We start from the raw sequence: 20,950 nt of genomic DNA, 5'->3' as shown, positions 1-20,950 counted from the left end.
TCCTAGTCTATGGGGGCAAAGCAATGCTGCCCTGTGAACTAAAGATCAAATCTCTCCGAGTTGAACTATACATCGACAAGGATGAAATCCTGAGAAGACAACATAACCTTAATGTTCTCGAGGAAAAAAGGACGCAAGTGTTGATAAGATCAGCACGGTACTAGCAAGCTCTACGATGCTACCACGACAAGAACATCCACAAAAGATCCTTCAAACCCAGAGATCTAGTTCTGCGACTCGTACAAAGTTAGAAGAATAGCAACAAGCTATCTCCAAAGTGGTAAGGTCCTTATAGGGTGGTCGAATGTAACCGACCAGGGTCTTATAGGTTAGCTATGGAGGATGGTCAAGTCCTTAAAAATTCTTAGAATATCGACCAGCTTCATAAGTTCTATGTGTAAGTACTTAGAATATATTTTGTAATATTCATTATCATATTATTAATATACATCTTTTCACCTATCCTCAAACGAATACCATAAACAACTGAGATAGGCCGCAATTCGGGAACATATACCCATGCACGAACTTGGTTTTTTGGACTGCCCATCCTGGAATCCTTCCCCAATAGCCAGTCGGGAGCTTCATGTGTACTAGGAGTACAAAACTTGTCACGCATATCTTTTCCTAATAAGAAAGGAAGAAATTTTCTTTTAGGGACTACGAAGAACCTTATCGGGCGCGGCTGCTTTTCAAGTCATGGATGTCCAAGCGATGCTCGGTCATCAACGCTACATCTTTTCAGCTAACAAATGTAGACAAAAGGGCAAACTCCAGTGCAGTAGTTTACTCGCTAAGGTTTCCAACGCATGTGTGCAGTCAAAAGGATGGGATGACGATCCTTTCGCATTTATGATAGATAATCTTTTTCACCACCACGTAAACTTTCTGTTGACATGGTTCAACTTCCAAGCCTAGCCAGCTACGAGTCCTATCTCCCTTATACTTGGCAAAGACAGGATAATTTTTCGGGCCGACTAGAAAACCTACTCGGATGGGACAAAGAATCCAGTACTCTCTTGAGAACTAGGAGGAGTTCAGAAACCCAAGTAGCTGATCTGAGAACCCAGGAAAGCCAGTCAGATGCTTCATCCTAATCGGAAATTCGAGTCTACTTGATGACACGGTCAGATAAAAAGCTTATCTTTCATTGCTATGTATTTAAACCATCAAAACCTCATTTTACGTACTGATGGGGGCTTGACGATGAATAATAGATAGTTACCATATCTGGTACCCTAGGGTTCTCCATAATTCTCAGAACATATCTTTATCTTTGGGAAAGGGAACCCTGGAAGAATGGCATCCCGTAAACAGGAAAGTTTATTTCCAAGAGTAGGAAGGAGGAGTACAGAGGACATATGATACCCACATATATATATGAAGCCGAGAGGCCCTATAGAGGACAGGCCAAACTTAAGGGACACAAGCCAAAACAAGTCGAGAGAAGCGAACGGAAGCTAAGGAGGAAGTCACCGACTAGGTTTAGATCCATCTAGGCTAGCTACACCCCCTTGTAACAGGCTCAAATCAATAGTGGACAAACAAGATGTATTGTTATTAACCTCAGTGAGGCCTGAACTTTTCTAAAAAAACCCCGAGTGTTCCTCTTGTGATTCATCTACTCAAAATATCCCCTAATTCTTCAACAAGTTCGTTAGATCAGTGGTTCACAAATCATTGACAAAATCCAAAGCTATTGGTACAACATGACCAAACTCTATGAGTAGCCATAAATGTTCACAATAGTTTTAATGATAGAATCAAACGCAGCTAAATCTTTTCAAGGTCATAACTATTCAGGTAGATTCTGAGGCATTCAATGAACAACATTCAACTATATTTGTCTCTAGTAATAATTAGTCTCAAAACTTTCAAGGTTTTTCTAATTGCCAAGTCCAATTGTAGCTCTAGCTCTAAATCCTATTTGTAATATCGAAGCTTTTGATTAGAGCAAAACCGAACACTACCCGTTGTAATAAGTGTTTGCACTAGTTTTAATGATAGAACCATACCCAACTAAATATTTGTAGGGTCATAAAAAATTACATAAGGTTCTAAATTATTCAATAAACAACACTCAACTACATCTGTCCCTACTATTTAATAGCCACTTTACCGTCATGGCTTTCAATTAAGCCAAATCCAACTATGCCTCAAGCTATCTACAAATTCTGATAGTAAATTCAAAGCTATTGGTAAAACTAAACTAAACTCTACCAGTAGTCATAAATATTCACACAAGATATAATGATAGAACCGAACCCAGCTAAATCTTTCCAAGATCATGACTATTCAGGTATGGTTATAAGGTATTAAATGAGCAACAATCAACTATATTTATGTCTAGTAATAAATAGTCTCAAAACTTTCATGGCTTTTCCAAAACCCATGCCCATTGTACCGCTAGTCATAAATTCTATCAGTAATATAAAAGCTTTTGATAGAGCAAGACCAAACGCTACCAGTTGTCATAAATACTTGCACTAGTTTTAATGATAGAACCAAACCCAACTAAATATTTGTAGGGTCATAACAAATTACATAAGGTTCTAAATTATTCAATAAACAACACTCAACTACATCTGACCCTACTATTTAATAGCCATTTTACCGTCATGGCTTTCAATTAAGCCAAATCTAACTATGCCTCAAGCTATCTACAAATTCTGATAGTGAATTCAAAGCTATTGGTAAAACAAAACTAAACTCTACCAGCATTCATATAATATTCACACAAGATATAATGATAGAACCGAACCCAATTAAATCTTTCCAAGATCATGACTATTCAGGTACGGTTCTAAGGTATTAAATGAGCAACAATCAACTATATTTATCTTTAGTAATAAATAGTCTCAAAACTTTCAAGGCTTTTCCAAAACCCATGCCCAATGTACCGCTAGTCATAAATTCTATCAGTAATATAAAAGCTTTTGATAGAGCAAGACCAAACGCTACCCATTGTCATAAATACTTGCACTAGTTTTAATGATAGAACCAAACTCAACTGAACATTTCAAGGGTCTTCACAACTTACGTAAGGTTATAAAGTATTCAATGAACAACACCCAATTGTATCCGTCCCTATTACTTGATAGTCTATTTACTGTCAAGGCTTTTAATAGAGCCAAATCCAAATGTGCCTATAGCTATAAATTCTCATAGTATATTCGAAGCTATTGGTAGAACAACACCAAACTCTACCAGTAGTCATAAATGTCCATACTAGTTTTAATGATAGAACCAAACCTAGCTAAATCTTTACAATGTCCTAAGCTATTCGATTGAAAACATGCAACTACATCTATATCTAGTAAGAAATAGTCTCAAAATACTCAAGACTTTTCCAAGAGCCAAACCCAACTGAACCTCTAGCTTTAAATTTTCTTAGTACTTCAATGAACAACACTCAATTGTATTATGTCTCTTGTACTTAATAGCCTCTTTATTCTCAAGGCTTTTAATTGAGCCAAATCAACCTGTGCCGCTAGCTATAAATTCTAATAGTAAATCCAAAGCTATTGGTAGAACATGATCAAACTCTACGAGTATCATAAATGTTCACACCATCATACCCAGCTAAATCTTTTCAAGGCCATAACTATTCACATATGGTTCTAAGGTATTCAATGAACAACACTCAATTATATTTGTCTCTAGTAATAATTAGTCCCAAAATTTTCAACGCTTTTCTAATACCCAAACCGAATTGTATCTCTAGCTCTAAATTCTATTCGTAATATCGAAGCTTTTGATTATAACAAGACCAAACACTACACGTTGTAATAAATATTTGCACTAGTGTTAATGATCGAACCAAACACAACTAAATATTTGTAGGTTCATAACAAGTTACATAAGGTTCTAAATTATTCAATAAGAAACACTCAACTAGATTTGTCCCTACTGATTAATATCCTCTTTACCGTCATGGCTTTCAATAGAGCCAAATTCAACTATGCCTCTAGCTAGCTATAAATTCTCATAGTAAATTCAAAGCTATTGGTAAAACAAAACTAAACTCTACCAGTAGTCATAAATATTCACACATGTTTTAATGATAGAACCGAACCTAGCTAAATCTTTCCAAGATCATGATATTCAAGTTTAGTTATAAGGTATTAAATGAGCAACAATCAACTATATTTGTCTTTAGTAATAAATAGTCTCAAAACTTTCAAGGCTTTTTGTAAGGACCCGTCCAAATTAAATTCGAATTAATCATTAGGGATGATATTTTAACAAGATGAGAGCTAGCACATGCCCGTCTCACGACGCACTACGTGCTAACCCACATCACATCACAAAGATTGTAACTGCCGATGATTAACCCAAATCTAATTCTAGCAGTCCCGATATGTGTCCGTTGGTAACTCCCAGTAAAGCTAGTACCCACACATGCCTTTAACAACATGAATATCACAACATCAAGATTAACTAGGATACATAAGATTACAAGTTAATGCATTAGATAAAACACAGGATATAATCTATCATAAATATACACGAAACATAGCATAAAACATCTAAAGAAACAAAACTGGTGGCGCCATTTGCTCACAAGGAAACCAAGGTTAGAGTAGTATACCGACTGCTCGCCACCACACTGCTCTTGGTGGGATAGAGTAGCCAAAACCCAACTTCACCTAAAAGGAAAATAAGCAGCGTGAGTACGAAGGTATTCGCAAGACATAATCCATATGGGGTACTTATAAATAACCCGACTCCAAGGATTATGCATTTGGATGTTAGCAAGGAAATAGACACATGGTTAAGTAAATTTATGCAAACGCAACTTTGACTCCAGTGTGTGAGCATCTACACCTAACCAACTACACATATACTATTCTAACCTGTAGCCATCAACCTGTACATAAATGTAAGTGGAACCATATGAACATAAATGTAAAAAGGAACCATCTCCTAACATACCATCCATACCCCATATCTCCCACAATCGTGACTCTACGACCGATGAAAATGAACAGAAGCATGCTCATGAATGAGAGCGCGGCAATTCGAATTGTTTTTACACCCTGTAGGAGGGTAAATCTGTACCCACACGAGTCGAGGACCATACGACTTGTGCCACCCGCTAAAGTGCACACAAGGGGGTACCCGTGTGAACCTTTCCCAATATGCCCCGACCATATGATCATACGCCGATAGGTGTAGCGATCATCTAGAACTACTCCCAGAGCAAACTGGATACCCCAATCGGCCTCATTCCTGACACCATCAACCCGCACGCCCAAAAGCCACAGCTACAAAGGTATTCGGCTCACCCATCCCATATCCGAGTGTGTGGTAAGTACGGACAAGTGCTAAGGCCAACTACACCGACGGATAGAGCTTAAACGACGCAAGCGGCCTACGATATCCGGGTTCCTCTCCCAACCTACCCAGGGGAACTCCACATCCAGGTAGGAGAAACACCTCTAACACCATACACATCTTGCCTCATTCTCACAACTCATCCAACTACATCACCAACCCAACATTGTCGTCATTGTGAAAGTAATTAAACCTATAGCTCGCGAATGATGGAGCGTTCCACCGCTCAACTTCTACCGAGGACCTATTGCATTGCTAAGCATATCGGACATTTTAAGTTAGACGACATCAAGTTAAACACCAGGTTACAAGGATACAAAATTATCAAGAATTCAAGTTAAGGGTAATGCAAATCCATATAGGTTCTACCCATATCACCCGACTCTGGAACTCTAATCAAGCGAACATACATACGGCATAACTTATCAAATTATATCATACGAGATCCAAAGTAGTGGATAGAGTATGCTTAAATGCTTGCCTTGCTGCTTAACTTCAAATAAAGATCAACAACAAAACCTCCTCGCGATAACCTGCTACTCTCCGGTTCGACGATCGCTAAAGAAAAGAATGCATCGCCATAAGCATATGATGAAATGCCATAAAATTATACTTTAAAATGTATGAAAACATTTTTCCTAGTTATAAAAAGTCATAATAAGACTAGAAAAATTGGTTTCACTAATTTGGGACTTGTAAAGAATTAACAACGAATTGCTGAAGCTTTAACATAATTAATTTATCTCAGAAAGTTAATTAATTATTTCATGGATGGAGCTATTTTTAATAGGTAAAGGAGATTATTATGAAACCAAAAAAAATTAGTTTCATAATTTTTGGAGCTACAGAGAAATTATTATGAATTTTACAATCTTCGGTAAAGAAAACAATAAAAAGAAAAATGTCTAATGAACAGTAAAATCCAGTGTATCTAGGTTGAACTCGGACACTCTGGGTTCTGGAGTCTCTGGGCCAAGCTCTTGGTTAGCCATTGTTTTTTTGGAAAAACCTGAAACCTCCAGGTTGAGCCTGACACTCCGGGTTGGGCCAGACTATCCGCGTGAGGCTCCGAGCGAGGCTCTCTGCCAAATTTATTCTAATCAACCCATACAATCTGGGTTTGGCTGGACTATCCGAGTTCTGGCCAAGTTGAACCCAACTTGATTTTTCTCTGTCGATTCAACTTGGATGTCAAATCTATCCTACATAAACATGTATATACACTATACGAAAGGTTCTAGACTCAAATTTCACACTAATTCCGTAAGAACTTTGAGTACAATGCGATGGGTTTTCCCCTGTGCCACCCATACTATTCGGGTGAATCCGTACACTCCAGGTTGGGTCAAAAACATTGATTTTTCCTGGGATTTCTCCGGCAACGATTCCATTGGCTTTTGGGGTGGGGATTTTGGACCTAGAGTATCATATAGACCTCCTCTACCACGTAGGACAACCTGCATAAGCTGAAAATGATCAAAACTCGGCTATTTCCTCCAATGGGGCGGTGGCCATGGTTGAGCTCTTTTGAGCTCGATGCCGATAAATTCGGCCATGTGAATGAAAAGGGGGGATGGGGGTGCTCACCACGTCCCAGCAAGCTTGTGGCTTGGTCTTCGGGGTTGGGGAAGGGCTAGAGCTCAAGAATCGGTCGGGGAGGGTGATGGCCGGCTTAAGGAAGAAGAAGACATGACCACGGTTCTTGAGCTCGATGGGGAAGGCAACCTCCTGCGGGCTACGGTGGGTGTCACGTCCAGTTTTTCAAAAGAATAACCAGGTGCATTCCACATGTATGCCAAGATCAGTTTCATCATACATGCAGTGGCATAATAAGTGATATACAGTTCTATATCGAACAAAACAACTTTATTAAAATAGATACTAGAGTTTTTAAATAGCAGTGGAAGAACAAGAGGAAACTCCAACGATAGCTTCAGGGCACACCACTGGCAGTCGACTGGGGCAACACGACCTTGGACGCTCTGTCTTCATATAGCCTTCAGCTTCCTTGATCTTGATGTCTTCTCTAATTGAGCAACATTTATTATTGAAAATAGCAAGTGTGAGTACATCTCGTACTTCACAAGTGTAGGAAAGCATGACATGGGGCTTAAGTCAAGAAAAGGTTAGACACTGGTTCACTGCACTAAGCAACCTTAACCTATAATTTCAAGAAACAGGCATCCTATTTACTAAGTGTGAAGACATAACTTAAATAAGAGGAACAGCTCATCGGGTTCTATCCAGCTACCAAACTCATCAGACATTCCATATCTGGCTACCAAAACTCACCAGGTAATCACATTACCTAGCTACCCGACCATCCATACCTGAACCTTGATCCCAACTAATCAAAAAGAAGTCCAAGCCGCTCTTGACCATGAGCACGGCTGATCAATCAGATTTATACTCTGCAAAGTTTGCCCATCTTTCCCCACGGGTCATGATTTCATCACCCGCATTACCAGGTGATAGTTTCCATGTTGTCATGTCGGCCAAGCACTTATACACTTCCGAGGTGTGCGCTAGAAGATCACTACAAGGCCTTTACAAAGCTCCCACCAACCCGCATGCACCCATTGAGGTTCACTGCTAACAGACGATTACATCGCTGCAGAAGCCCCCTCTTGTGCCACTTAATCATCTAATAGTGCTCGCAGAACTGGAGGGATGGCTAATTAATTGGCCAGGCCGCACCTATATAGGCCCCATGGATGGTTACGGTTTAGCTTGGTTACATGTTCAAGAACCGGTCCTTAGGATCCCACACAGGAACCACAAACCTACTGTGCAGCACCACCTCAAACCAACCATCCAGTTAGGATCCCTATACCATGTTGCTACAAAAGATTACCACTCCTGATCATGTTGCATAGACATTAATCAAGTTTAACTCATAAACCAACCATGACAGTGACTAGCATATCTACCCTTATTCCCATGACTCTTTTAACGACAACAAGGATAATCAAACAATTACTAGTAAACCCTAATCATAAGTTTCCAATTTAGACAAGCATGCATGAAGGATAAACAACTAACATATAAATCCTAAAATAGTGCAAAATGAGCAAGACACTTGCCTAGATGTTGTTCAATGATCTTTGTAAACTCGGTTCTAGCATATCTTGAAGTCTTGACTTTGCAGATCATCAATTCTTCTAGACACGTCGTATTCTGCTCACAAGATATACAGACAAAAGAGAATGCACAAAACAACTAAGAAACAATACACCAACAAAGACAACACATCATAAAAACACTATGGCTAGAAATGATATGATTTTAGAAGAATTTACAAAGTGGCATTGGAATTTGGACGAAATTAGCTAAATTGGACACAACATGAATTTATGTTTACTGAATAAGATTTGAATAGATAACTTGGTAAAAACCCTATAAAAAATTCTACACATTTCTACGAGGATTTGAGCGCAAAGATACAAGGTTTTGAAGGTAAAAAGGGTTTATTTGAAAATAAACTAAACTCCAGGGGCTAAACTGAAGAAAAACTGGGGCTAAAAGTATTTATAAAGGTCTAGGGGCGGTTTTCTCTAAAAAGATAGGACCTAAACCTAATATCAAAGAGTCTAGGTGGTATTCTGCTAAAAGGAAAGGACCAGAAAAAGGCTAGGGGCTTAGACATAAAAACTAGAGGGCTTAAACATAAATACAAGGATTTCTAGGGATTTATGCGCTTAACAGGGGCTGACTGGCTTGGTTGGCTAAGGTGGTAGGTGATGCGGCGTGACACATCGGCTTAGGTGCTGAGGTGGTAGGCTGATGTGGCAAAGGGGCGCTGACTGGGATTACACAAGACACGTGGCAACACAAGATTGGGCCGGCGAAGGGGTATGCAACCATCTAATCCTAACCGCACATCCAAGATAAGACGGTCAGAGATCGATCGGGAGTTTTGAACTCGGTCAGCAGCGCTACACAGAGACGATGGCCAGCCGACGACAGCGCACGGCCGGAGCATCGCTGGAGTTGCGCGAAAACACGCATCCGGCCACGGAACTCGACAGGAAGATGTGCAAAAGAGAGAGGGGGACATGAGGAGTCTTTACCAAGGGATCTTGATGGCGGAGAGGGATGGTGGGCGGTCGGTGATGGAGAGATGCGGTTAGCGGAGCTCGGACTCGACATGGGTGGCGCTCCGGGGGTCAGGCGACGCCGAGAAGCGGTCGGGAAGCTCTCTAGTGACTTGCAAAGCCGGAGAACTGGTCAAATTGGCCGGAGACGGCACATCCACAAAGAAAGGCGGTGACGGCGCAATCTCACCGGAGTTGAAGGAGACGATGGGGCTGACTATGATTCTGAGTAATAAAAGAGGCGTGAGGGGTTGTGAGGGGTGCGGAACCTTGCTACGGTGATGAAGGGCGGCTTAAACAGGCACGAACGTGAGCGGGACGGTCGAGGCTCGGAGAAACGGCTGGCGGCACTAATGGCCATTAAGACCGGTGGTTTTCCTCTTTGATTGAGCAATTGAGAGATTTAGGAGGGGGGAACAGGTGGGGGCGTCTTTATGTTCTTATTGGCTCGGATCCGGCCGCTACGGGGAGGAGAAAGGGCGCGGGGAGGCGCGGAAAGAATAGTGGCCGACACAGGGGATCAGAGCCGGCGAAGGGAGGAAGAAGGGGACCCAGCTCGGCAGCTCGACACGGCTTGAGCCAGACCCACAAGGCAGAGAGAGCATGAGAGGGAGAGGCTGGCTGAGGAGCGAGGAACGGCTGGCTAGCCAGCGGCCTGGTCCAATGCGCGAGCGTGGGAGAAGCTAGGCCCAGGAGAGAAAGAGAGAGGGAGAGGGAGGGTTTGGGCCGGATTTTGGAAGGGATTTGGCCCGGAAAGGTTTTAGGTATATGGGGATTTTAGGATATTAGACAATAGGGTTAAAAGGAATATCAGGATAACCGATGAAATGAAAAAGTCAAATACTCCGGTAGGGATTTTTGGAATGAAAGAAAAAGAGAAATAAATTAGGGATAAGGACATTTTTGGGAAAAAAAATATTGGAAAGAAGGGAAAAGGAATTTTTCGAGGGACTTTCAAGGAAGAGAAAAGAGTAGACTTCCCGGGAAATTTGGGAGAGAGGAAAAAGGATTAATCCAACCAGGAAATTCCTTAACCTATTCTAATATTTTTATAAATTCATTTTTCATCACACAAAACAAATTCTTTTAAACTCTAAAAATTTTGGAAAAGCTTTCAAATTTTAGGAAAAATTTTATTTAATTGTTTTGAAATACTCACAACCCAAAATCGGAATTTTAGAGTGTGACAAACTACCCCCTTTAAAAGATATCTCGCCTTGAGATTTGGGTGGTCTGGAGAGATTAGAAGGAGGAGCATGAGGCCTTAGGTTTTGTCTTGCGATTAGCTACCACCCTTAAAAAATTATTTTTGTTATTTGAAGAAAACACCACTCAACGTTTACTATTGCGTTGTACACAAGGATGGATTTTCACTCACTAATCGAAAGGACACGTAAGTGAGTGGAGTATATTAATTGTTAAGGAGAATCTTTAGCATCGGACCGCTATCTTCAGCAGTGGGCCTTCATCTTTAGCGACGGATCTTCATCTTCAGCAGCAGGGGTTCGAAACATCCATTCTAACTAGGGTCACGTTCCTACAGTCGATATATAGCTCTGATACCACTTGTCATGCCTAGTTATTCTTTTGAAAAACCAGGCATGACAATGGGGGAGCTCGAAGGAGACCTCCTCCATGGTCTCCCCTCCTTGCTTCTCCTCTCCTCTCTCTTGGGCTCGGTTGGGGGAAGAAGAGAGCGTGAGGGTGGGAGAGAGAAAGTGAGGGAGAGGGTGTGCACGTGAGAGAGTGCGCTAAGGGTTAGGGGCTGCTGTGCAGCCATGTGGGAGAAGGGAAAAGGCGAGGGGTATGGGTCCAGCTAGGTGGGCCCCATGTGTTAGAGAGGGAAGCTATTTCAGCTGTAATTTCTATCATTTTCTCTCCCAATTTCATTAACCCAACACGAGGTGCTCTAGTGCTCCAAAAATTTTAGGAATTTTTGTGCCACAATTACGAAACGAGATGAACCCAATTTAATTTGGATTCACAAATACATATGCGAAACTAAAATAAAACTCGAACGTTGAGTATTTTCAAAACATTTAGCAAAACTTAAGCCACCATATTAACTACCAAGTGCCAAACAAATGCTCACGATTAAATAGATGCTTATGATGCATGTTTATGCCTAATTACATGCTTACGAAATGTGGGACGTGACACTTTTCCAAAACACAAGCCCAACTGTATCGCTAGTCATAAATTCTATCGGTAATATCGAAGCTTTTGATAGAGCAAGACCAAACGCTACCCTTTGTCATAAATACTTGCACTAGTTTTAATGATAGAACCAAACTCAATTGAACATTTTAGGGGTCTTCACAACTTACGTAAGGTTATAAAGTATTCAATGAACAACACCCAATTGTATTGATCCCTGGTACTTAATAGTCTCTTTACTGTCAAGGATATTAATAGAACCAAATCCAACTGTGCCTCTAGCTATAAATTGTCATAGTAAATTCAAAGCTATTGGTAGAACAAGACCAAACTCTACCAATACTCATAAATGTTCACACTAGTTTAAATGATAGAACTAAACCTAGCTAAATCTCTAGAATGTCCTAAGCTATTCAATTGAAAACACGCAACTACATCTATCTCTAGTAAGAAATAGTCTCAAAATATTCAAGACTTTTCCAAGAGCCAAACCCATCTGAACCTCTAGCTTTAAATTCTCTTAGTAGTTCAATGAACAACACTCAATTATATTATATCCCTTGTACTTAATATCCTCTTTATTCTCGAGGCTTTTAATAGAGCCAAATCAACATGTGCCTCTAGCTATAAATTCTCGTAGTAAATCCAAAGCTATTGGTAGAACATGACCAAACTCTACAAGTAGTCATAAATGTTCACACTAGTTTTAAGATAGAATCATTCCCAGCTAAATCTTTTCAACGTCATAAATATTCACGTACAGTTCTAAGGTATTCAATGAACAACACTCAACTATATTTGTCTCTAGTAATAATTAGTCTCAAAATTTTCAAGGCTTTTCTAATACCTAGGCCCAATTGTAGCTCTAGCTCTAAATTCTATTTCTAATATCGAAGCTTTTAATTAGAGCAAGACCAAACACTACCCTTGTAATAAGTATTTGCACTAGTTTTAATGATAGAACTAATCCCAACTAAATATTTATAGGGTCATAAGAAGTTACATAAGGTTCTAAATTATTTAATAAGCAGCATTCAACGACATCTGTCCATACTATTTAATAGCCTTTTTACGGTCATAGCTTTCAATAGAGCCAAACCCAAGCCCAACTGTATCGCTAGTCATAAATTCTATCGGTAATATCGAAGCTTTTGATAGAGCAAGACCAAACACTACCCATTGTCATAAATATTTGCACTAGTTTGAATGATAGAACCAAACTCAATTGAACATTTTAGGGGTCTTCACAACTTACGTAAGGTTCTAAAGTATTCAATGAACAACACCCAATTGTATCGGTCCCTATTATTTGATAGTCTATTTATGTCAAGGCTTTTAATAGAGCCAAATCCAAATGTGCCTCTAGCTATAAATTCTCATAGTAAATTCGAAGCTATTGGTTGAACTAGACCAAACTCTACCAGTAGTCATAAATGTTCACACTAGTTTAAATGATAGAATTAAACCTAGCTAAATCTTTATAAGGTCGTAACTATTCATGTAAGGTATATCTTAACGAACAACACTCAACTATACCTCTAGCTATGAACTCCTACAATAATTTCAAAGCCATTGATAAAATAGTGTGAAACCAACTAAATCGTTATATGTATATTAGTTTTAGTGATAGAACCAAAACCAACTAAATCTTTCAACTGTCATAACTATTCACATAAGATTCATATAGTAACGTTCGTGGTTTTTTCAAAAGAGGCAAAAAAAAAAACAAATAGAAAACCCAACTGTACCTCTAGTTTTAAATGCTCATCATAATTTCAAAGCTATTCATAGCGACACTCTATCTCTGGTAAAAAAAATATTCACGTACATTCTAAAGTATTCAAAGAACCACCCAACTATATCTATCTCTAAGTGGAAATATTCTCATTACTTTCAAGTTCCATGGCTTTACACAGAGCCAAAATTCCATCTGTATCTCTAGTTACAAATATACAAATTAGATTAGAAGCTATTCAATGAGTCAAAGACAACTATATCTCTAGTCATATATACTGGCGAAGATTTCAGTTCTGAAATTCAGACTCATTAATTGTAGCACATATAGATTTTTCTAATCGCCTATAAATAGGCCTGAGACTAAGCTCTTTACACACAATTCCCAGCTTCTCCTATCTCCCTTTTTTAGCCATGGATGCGCATGCTAGACTCCTATTGACTTCACTTGTTCTCACAGGCCTTCTGTCTCACACCACTTCGACCATAACCCATGGAAACTGTGAAAAATCTGGCCAATGCACATATATTGTACGTGTGCGCCCTCCTCCGAACTTTTCCGCTGAAAAGAGCCCCACGAGCCTTGAGAACTGGTATAGATCATTCCTCCCACCAGGAATGGCTACATCCGAGCTTAGATCTCCATTCATCCACACATATACAGAAGCCATTATCGGGTTCGCTGTGAGACTCACAAAAGATGAGGTAGAGTATGTCAAGAAGAAAGATGGGGTCCTTAAAGTATACCAAGACGATATTCTTCCACTCTTGACAACCCACACACCAGATTTCTTGGGCCTACGTCCAAACGGAGGGGCTTGGAATAGCTTTGGCATGGGTGAGGGAAGTATCATAGGGCTCTTAGACACAGGGATAGACTTTGCACACACCTCTTTCAATGATGATGGCATGGCCACACCACCTGCTAAATGGCGTGGGTCCTGCAAATTTGAAGGTGTTAAATGCAACAAGAAACTCATCGGTGCAAGGTCATTGATTGGAGGCCAGAATTCAGAGCCTCCAATGGATGATGTTGGCCATGGAACACACACTGCAAGCACAGCCGCTGGAAGGTTTGTGGAAGGTGCAAGTGTGCTTGGCAATGGCAATGGTACTGCGGCTGGCATGGCTCCACGTGCACACATAGCCATGTACCAGGTGTGCGACGAGTTGGGCTGCTATAACTCAGACGTACTTGCCGGAATGGAAGCCGCGATTGCTGATGGTGTTGACATATTGTCGATATCACTCGGTGGTCCTACACAACCATTCCATGAAGATATTCTTGCCATTGGAGCCTTTTCTGCCATGCAGAAGGGGATATTTGTGAGTTGTTCGGCAGGAAATTCAGGTCCATTTTCCAGCTCAGTAAGCAATGAGGCACCATGGATCTTGACAGTTGGTGCAAGCACAATGGACCGGCAAATGAAAGCCATTGTGAAGCTTGGTGATGGCCGCTTATTTGTTGGTGAGTCAGCCTACCAACCATCTAACCTTGCTTCTTTACCGCTGGTGTTTAAACTAGATGGTTCTGGAAATATCACCGGAAAGGTAGTTGCTTGCGAGATTGAAGGTCCCCTGGTTGAAAATGGACAAACTATCAAGGATGGTGGTGGTGCTGGGATGATAATACTGGGAACTGAAGATAGCGGCAACACAACTTTTGCCGCAGCACATGTTTTACCAGCATCATATGTGAACTCCCCAGATGGTGCTGTAATCAGGAAATACATTGAGAGCTCCAAGAAGCCGACAGCCTCGATCATCTTCAATGGCACGTCACTGGGAACCATTCCTGCTCCTGTAGTTGCATACTTCTCATCTCGAGGGCCAAGCACAGCAAGTCCTGGTATTCTGAAGCCTGACATCATCGGACCCGGAGTAAACGTCATTGCAGCATGGCCATTCCAAGTTGGACCAAAAACAGTTGATAAACATGATAAGGTGTTCAATTCCATGTCTGGAACATCAATGTCTACTCCTCACCTTAGTGGTATTGCGGCTATTATCAAGAGTGCACATTCAGATTGGTCACCTGCGGCGATCAAGTCGGCAATTATGACAACAGCCTATGTCATATATGATAACAAGAAGCCAATCCTAGACGAGAAACTCAATCCGGCTGGGCATTTCACTATCGGTGCCGGACATGTGAACCCTTACAAAGTTACCAATCCAGGTCTAATCTATGATATTGATGAGCAGCAATACATTTCTTATCTCTGCGGCCTAGATTATACAGATTCTGAAGTTGAGATAATCACGCATCAGAAGGGTGCCTGCAACAAAGGAAAGAAAATCGCTGAAGCTGAGCTGAACTACCCTTCAATTGCAGTATGGGCGAGTACCGGCAAGCTTTTGGTGAATAGGACTGTCACCAATGTTGGAGATGCAAGGTCATCCTACACTGTAGATATTGACATGCCCAACGAAATTAAGGCTACTGTGTCACCAACAAGGCTAGAATTTACCAAGGCGAAGGAGATGAAAACATTTGTTGTGAGCTTAAGTTGGGATTCCAGCAAAACCAAGCATGCTGAGGGAAGCTTCAAGTGGGTCTCTGGCCAGCATGTTGTTAGGAGCCCCATTGTAATATTCTAATGTAACTTCTCCAAGATAGGACTTGCCTGCAATCCTGTTACTTGCTATATCAAATAATGAACTATTATTCAATCACAATCTGAGACCATGCACACAAAAACACACCAAATCAAAAGTAACAGTCTAAATTATGACAGTGTGGTTAATATGCAAATTAAGTGCTAAATAGATATCTCAATGAACACAAATTTGATACTAAAATATATATCTTCTATCGGCCAACTGTGACCTTTATTTCTGTCCTCAAGTACATTACTTATTTTCATATCGCCACAGAGCTAGGTTTTCAACAGCAACGTCCTATTCGGAATCCCCATGATTCTTCATGCACAGATTACATCTCAGGTGTTCGATAGTTTGGATACACTCAGAGGTGAATTTGGATAGAGTTTATGCTGGGAACAGCAAGGATTTGGAGGTAAGCATCAACAAAGAATTATGGTACAGAGGAGACAAAGTCAACTCTATTCTGTTCAACCCTCCTCCAAGTGATCTTGTCTTCTTTTGTACTGCTACTGACTCCCATGGTCAAGGACCAGCCCAACGCCTAATAGTCCGTGACATTCCCCTCCCATTCAAATGTGGCTTGCCCACAAGCCGCTGCCAAGTAAACCACCGGAATCCTATGGCATTTGAGATGACAGGACATCAGGAGCAATTGAGCCAGCTTTGTTCGCACCAAATGTGAACTCAAGTATCTCCTCCACCATTGCAGCATAAGCTTTAAGAGAGTTTCCATTGACCTTTCAGACGGACGTGGATTTTATGAAGTGGATGTGGGATTACATTCCTATTTGGACCGCAGAAGAAGACGTCGAGATTCGTAATACAGGGAGAGGGGAGAGAAATGCAGGCTGCCTGGTAGGTATGATTTTAAAACAGCTGAGGTTGAGCGACTCCAGGCTGGGGAGGGGAGGTGCTGCACCGGCGCACCCACGTCAGGTCAGAGAGGGCGCTGCCCGACCTCGCTGGCGCGTCCTCGATGCTGTGGTGCATCAGGGACATGGGCCGTGAGTCGCACCACAGCGCCTCCTCGCGCAGGGTCTCCCTGAGCCCGGCACCTGCGAGGACCAGCCACTTGCCGGGCACGAACTGGAGCGCCGCGTCGCCTCGTCGAACCTGACGTGCGTGTCGGACGGGCACATGTTGTGCCGGTGGTTGTCCCCCTGCTTCCAGTAGGCGCGCGGCCTCAAGAATGGCAATCACCGACTGCCCGAACTGGTGCGCCTCGTCGATGTCAGCGAGCTCGGGGAGCAGACCGAACCCGATCCAGAGCTCGTCCTTGGAGATGCTGTGGTCCTCGGGCCACAGCGCGCTGATCAGGAAGCATTCCCTCACCATTTTGACCTCCAGATTGTCGTAGCAGAACTCCACTAGAGCATGGGTGCTCTTTTTAGAGCGGGTCGAGTGCATCAGCCCACTCCTCTGGTGTTTTATGGCAGAGCAAGTTAGCGCTGAGAAGCTGAAGAAATCAAACATTTGAAATTGAAAACCCGTGATTGACTAGAAATTTATGCCAACTAATAAACGAAATGCAGATAAATAACGAATTTTGGAGCATTTCAATCCAAAGGGAAAAATATCTTAAATTCAAATATCCTAAATTTTGGAGCGCGCTGATCAATCCAAAATTCAAAAATAATGAATTTTGGAGCGATGAGAGGGGAGGAAAGCCCTCCCGGAGGTGGCAACAGTTGGTGAGCACGACGGCTAGACGGTGGGGGCACCAACAGCTGGGATTGCAAAGGACGGCCGGTGGGGAGGGTCGGGACGGGGGTGTAAAATTGAGAGAGGTTAGTGTGGCGGTGGGCAAAGGTCGCGGATTCAACGGCTGGAGCCACAGGAGATGGGAGGAGAAGCCCAGGGGGGTGAGCTCATTGGCGTGGCTGGATCAGGAAAGGAGAGGAAGATTTTCAGAGGAGAAGGAAGGTAAGGTGGAGAAGAAAGATGTGGGCTGTTGGATAGGAAAATCGAGTGTGGACGGCTCTAAAAACAATTGAACAGTCAATAGACATATCCAAGTTTCATGCGCATAGAACAAGGAAGATTTAATCATTTGGTTTTTTGCTTAGTTTGTCCTTATAGCTCTTCCTCCTCTTCCAGTCTTCTTCCTTCCTCGGCCTCTTCTTCCCTGATTCCCATCCTCTATTGTTTCTCTACTTCCCAGCCTACTTCTTCCTCTTCCCAGTCTACTTGCTAAGTTCCTCTTCTCTGTATTTGTACCCGAATCGAGTATTGACTCATGTATGACTCTGAGCTTTTAATGGGATTGATCAGTGTGTTTGTGTATCAATTAGGGAATATGATAATGGTATCAGAGCCATCGATTCCCGAAGCTGTGGTGCGACGGCCATGGATTTTGCAGGAGGAAGCATTTGAGGTGGAAGCGCACACTAAGTGTTCGGCGAAAATGTCGGGCTGGCGAGGAGGCTTCATTGGAGCCAGGCTGCGCACCTATATGAGCCACATGCGCTATCCGATGATCGACAATGTGCTTCATCAAGTCTATGACGTCTAGGGGCGACGGCGGTGCAGGTGCTCACACCGGCGAGTGGCCGATGGAGGCTCTCGTCTGGTTCCGGACGGGTCTTTACGTTGAGCGAGCTTGGTGTGCCACCCACGAGCACAACATCTATGACGGTTGCTACTTGTTGAATGTCCAGCTTTTGCATCCCATCAGCAACCACATTGGTGTGTCGATGTCCAACCCTACAACGGCATATGCTGCTATGTCAGCATCCGCTCTGGCGTCGATGACCACTACTGCATCGGCATCCACACCAGTGTCTGCATCAACTTCCGCTTCCGCATCCGCATGCCCTACTGTTGTGTTTACAGCGGCATTCACCGCGGCGTCGGTCTGTTGCGATGGCGTCCGCCACCACACCGACAATCATCACGGCATCCGCCACGGCATCAGAGTCCACCTCTGCGTCGACAACCACCACGACATCTGCTGCGGCGTCCTCATTGGTGTTGGCATCACCGCTGCTGCATCAGTTTCAGTAACCGCGCCTACATCCACCATTGAGCCAACATCATCCACCACAACCATTTCAGAGTTGATCAGGGCGGAGATTTCGGAGAGGGTGGCGGTACAAGTATCCATGACGGCCCAAGACCAATGTGTTGGAGGTCCTATCGGGATGCGCTGAACTCGTTTCTGCCAGTGCGCTGCATAGCCATCTCAACCAGACGCCACTCGAGCAGGCACCCGACACCGCCGCCCCCCCCCCCCCACATGTCATCCCCTCCACACTCCAGGACCTCTCTAAATTAGAGGAGGAAGCACCGTACCCATCGACAAGCTGGCCACCGAACCGCGCGACGTGCCCTTCGGGGAGGCCATGTGTTTCTCTAATCGCGCCCGCACCGTATAGAACTGCCTTGTCACCAGCGAAGACGGGCGTGCCACTCTCTTTTTCCTCCGTGGCATCTCGTCACCAAAGGAAGATTCACCACCGTCCTCCGCAATCGCCACTCACGCCGCGGCCATCGTTCTCTTCCATGGTGACATCAATCTTGAGCGAGCACGAGAAGCTATCGTGGAACGCTGGATTAGTCGCGAGGAGCTGTGCGGGTGTGTGCATGCTCGCGGTCTCCACCAACATGCACTTCCTAGGGAGCCCCCACCTCGCCTCCTCATTCATCAGAATTTCGCGGAGATGCACGGCGTCACGGTGGAACAGGAGGATGGTCGGTGTCGCGCTCCACTGGCGGCAATGTCGTATCCATCGTCTTCGGTGCAGACAAAATCAGCCACCTTGTTCTGCTTGTACACGTAACACCATGCACCATGCCAAGGCTGCTCGATGAAATGCCTCGTTGCCACAAGTGCTCGTTGCCGGGCCTCAACGTCACCTCGAGCAACCAGCGTGCCATGACCACATCCCAACTCACATTCGACATGTCCAAGAATGTTCTAGGACCGGTGGAGTCTTCGAAGTTTCTCTTGCAGATGGTTCTCGCTGACATTGAGCTCGACACACCGGTGCCCACCAAGTGTTCGACGACGTGTCCCTCCCATGACATGGATACCAACAATGTACGTGTTAGATGGCGACCTCCTGCTCAACATGGGCACGACAGTGAGGTACTCACCTTGGCCACCTCCTGCTCAATCTACCTTAGGTTGTTTAATTGCTGGAAAAAGGCTGTTGGAACACCTGATATATGCTAGGAGTATATTGATGATGTTCAGTGCAAAAATTATTTCTTGGAACTTCGTTCTTATGAGAAATTGGACAACATCGAAGAAGCCTAAATGTTGTTTTGGGGATGGCTGTAATGTTGTTGAGAGCTATTATCCTTGCATAGAAGAGTTGTTTCACCTTGAGATAGGTGTTCTTTCAAGCTTTAGTTTAATCATAGAGAAGAAACAAGGAGAATACAATTGTCTTGAACTTAATGGTTGCTATATTGTGAGCCTACAACTCTGGGCACTAGAAGGATATATCCATGAGCTCCCAAAATTATCTCCTTGTTATACAATTTCTAGTTCCCTCATTGTGAATTCTGTTACAAGGAGAGTAAGGTGCTTTTGTAGTGTGATGTCTGGTACTAAGGCGGCTACGATGATCTTTCTTAATGTGGCTATGATGAATTGGGCAAAGCAACTTGCTGAGCAGCCCATGGGTGATTCTCAAGAAGGTAAATACATATTCAGGTGCAGGAGTGCTACCTGTTGGTGGATCAAAGATCTTGCACTTGATTCTTGTGTTATATTTCACCAAACTTGGAAGCACAGTTCAGTCCAAGATTGTGCTCAAGGAGAAATAATGTTGCTACATTTATTTGGTGAGCCTTCAATGATCCCTCATGGTTACTCAATCTCTACTGAACTACACATCGTGAGCTCTTTCATTAAGAATTTGTCAAAAATTCCTATTGTTATGTGGTGCTTTGGTTTGATGTTGCCTTGTACTGATGAAATCAAGACAAGCTGGCAGTTTGTTCAACCATTGGGTGGCAATATCAGTTTGTGTGCTAACAGCAGTAAGGTTGGGCTTAACTCTATGGATATATGT

The 20,950-nt window shown here is 42.8% G+C and overlaps 1 protein-coding gene across 1 annotated transcript; it reads left to right on the top strand.

Annotated features, from left to right (window-relative positions):
- The first annotated feature begins 13,736 nt into the window (after positions 1 to 13,736).
- Positions 13,737 to 15,923, top strand: LOC133905936 (subtilisin-like protease 3). Its single transcript, XM_062347746.1, has one exon. The coding sequence runs from the start codon at positions 13,737 to 13,739 to the stop codon at positions 15,921 to 15,923; it is 2,187 nt and encodes a 728-aa protein (XP_062203730.1).
- Positions 15,924 to 20,950: the final 5,027 nt, after the last annotated feature.

The sequence above is a fragment of the Phragmites australis genome, chromosome 23, assembly GCF_958298935.1.
Source record: "Phragmites australis chromosome 23, lpPhrAust1.1, whole genome shotgun sequence".
NCBI lineage: Eukaryota > Viridiplantae > Streptophyta > Magnoliopsida > Poales > Poaceae > Phragmites > Phragmites australis.
This window is presented reverse-complemented; position numbering and strand designations above follow the sequence as displayed.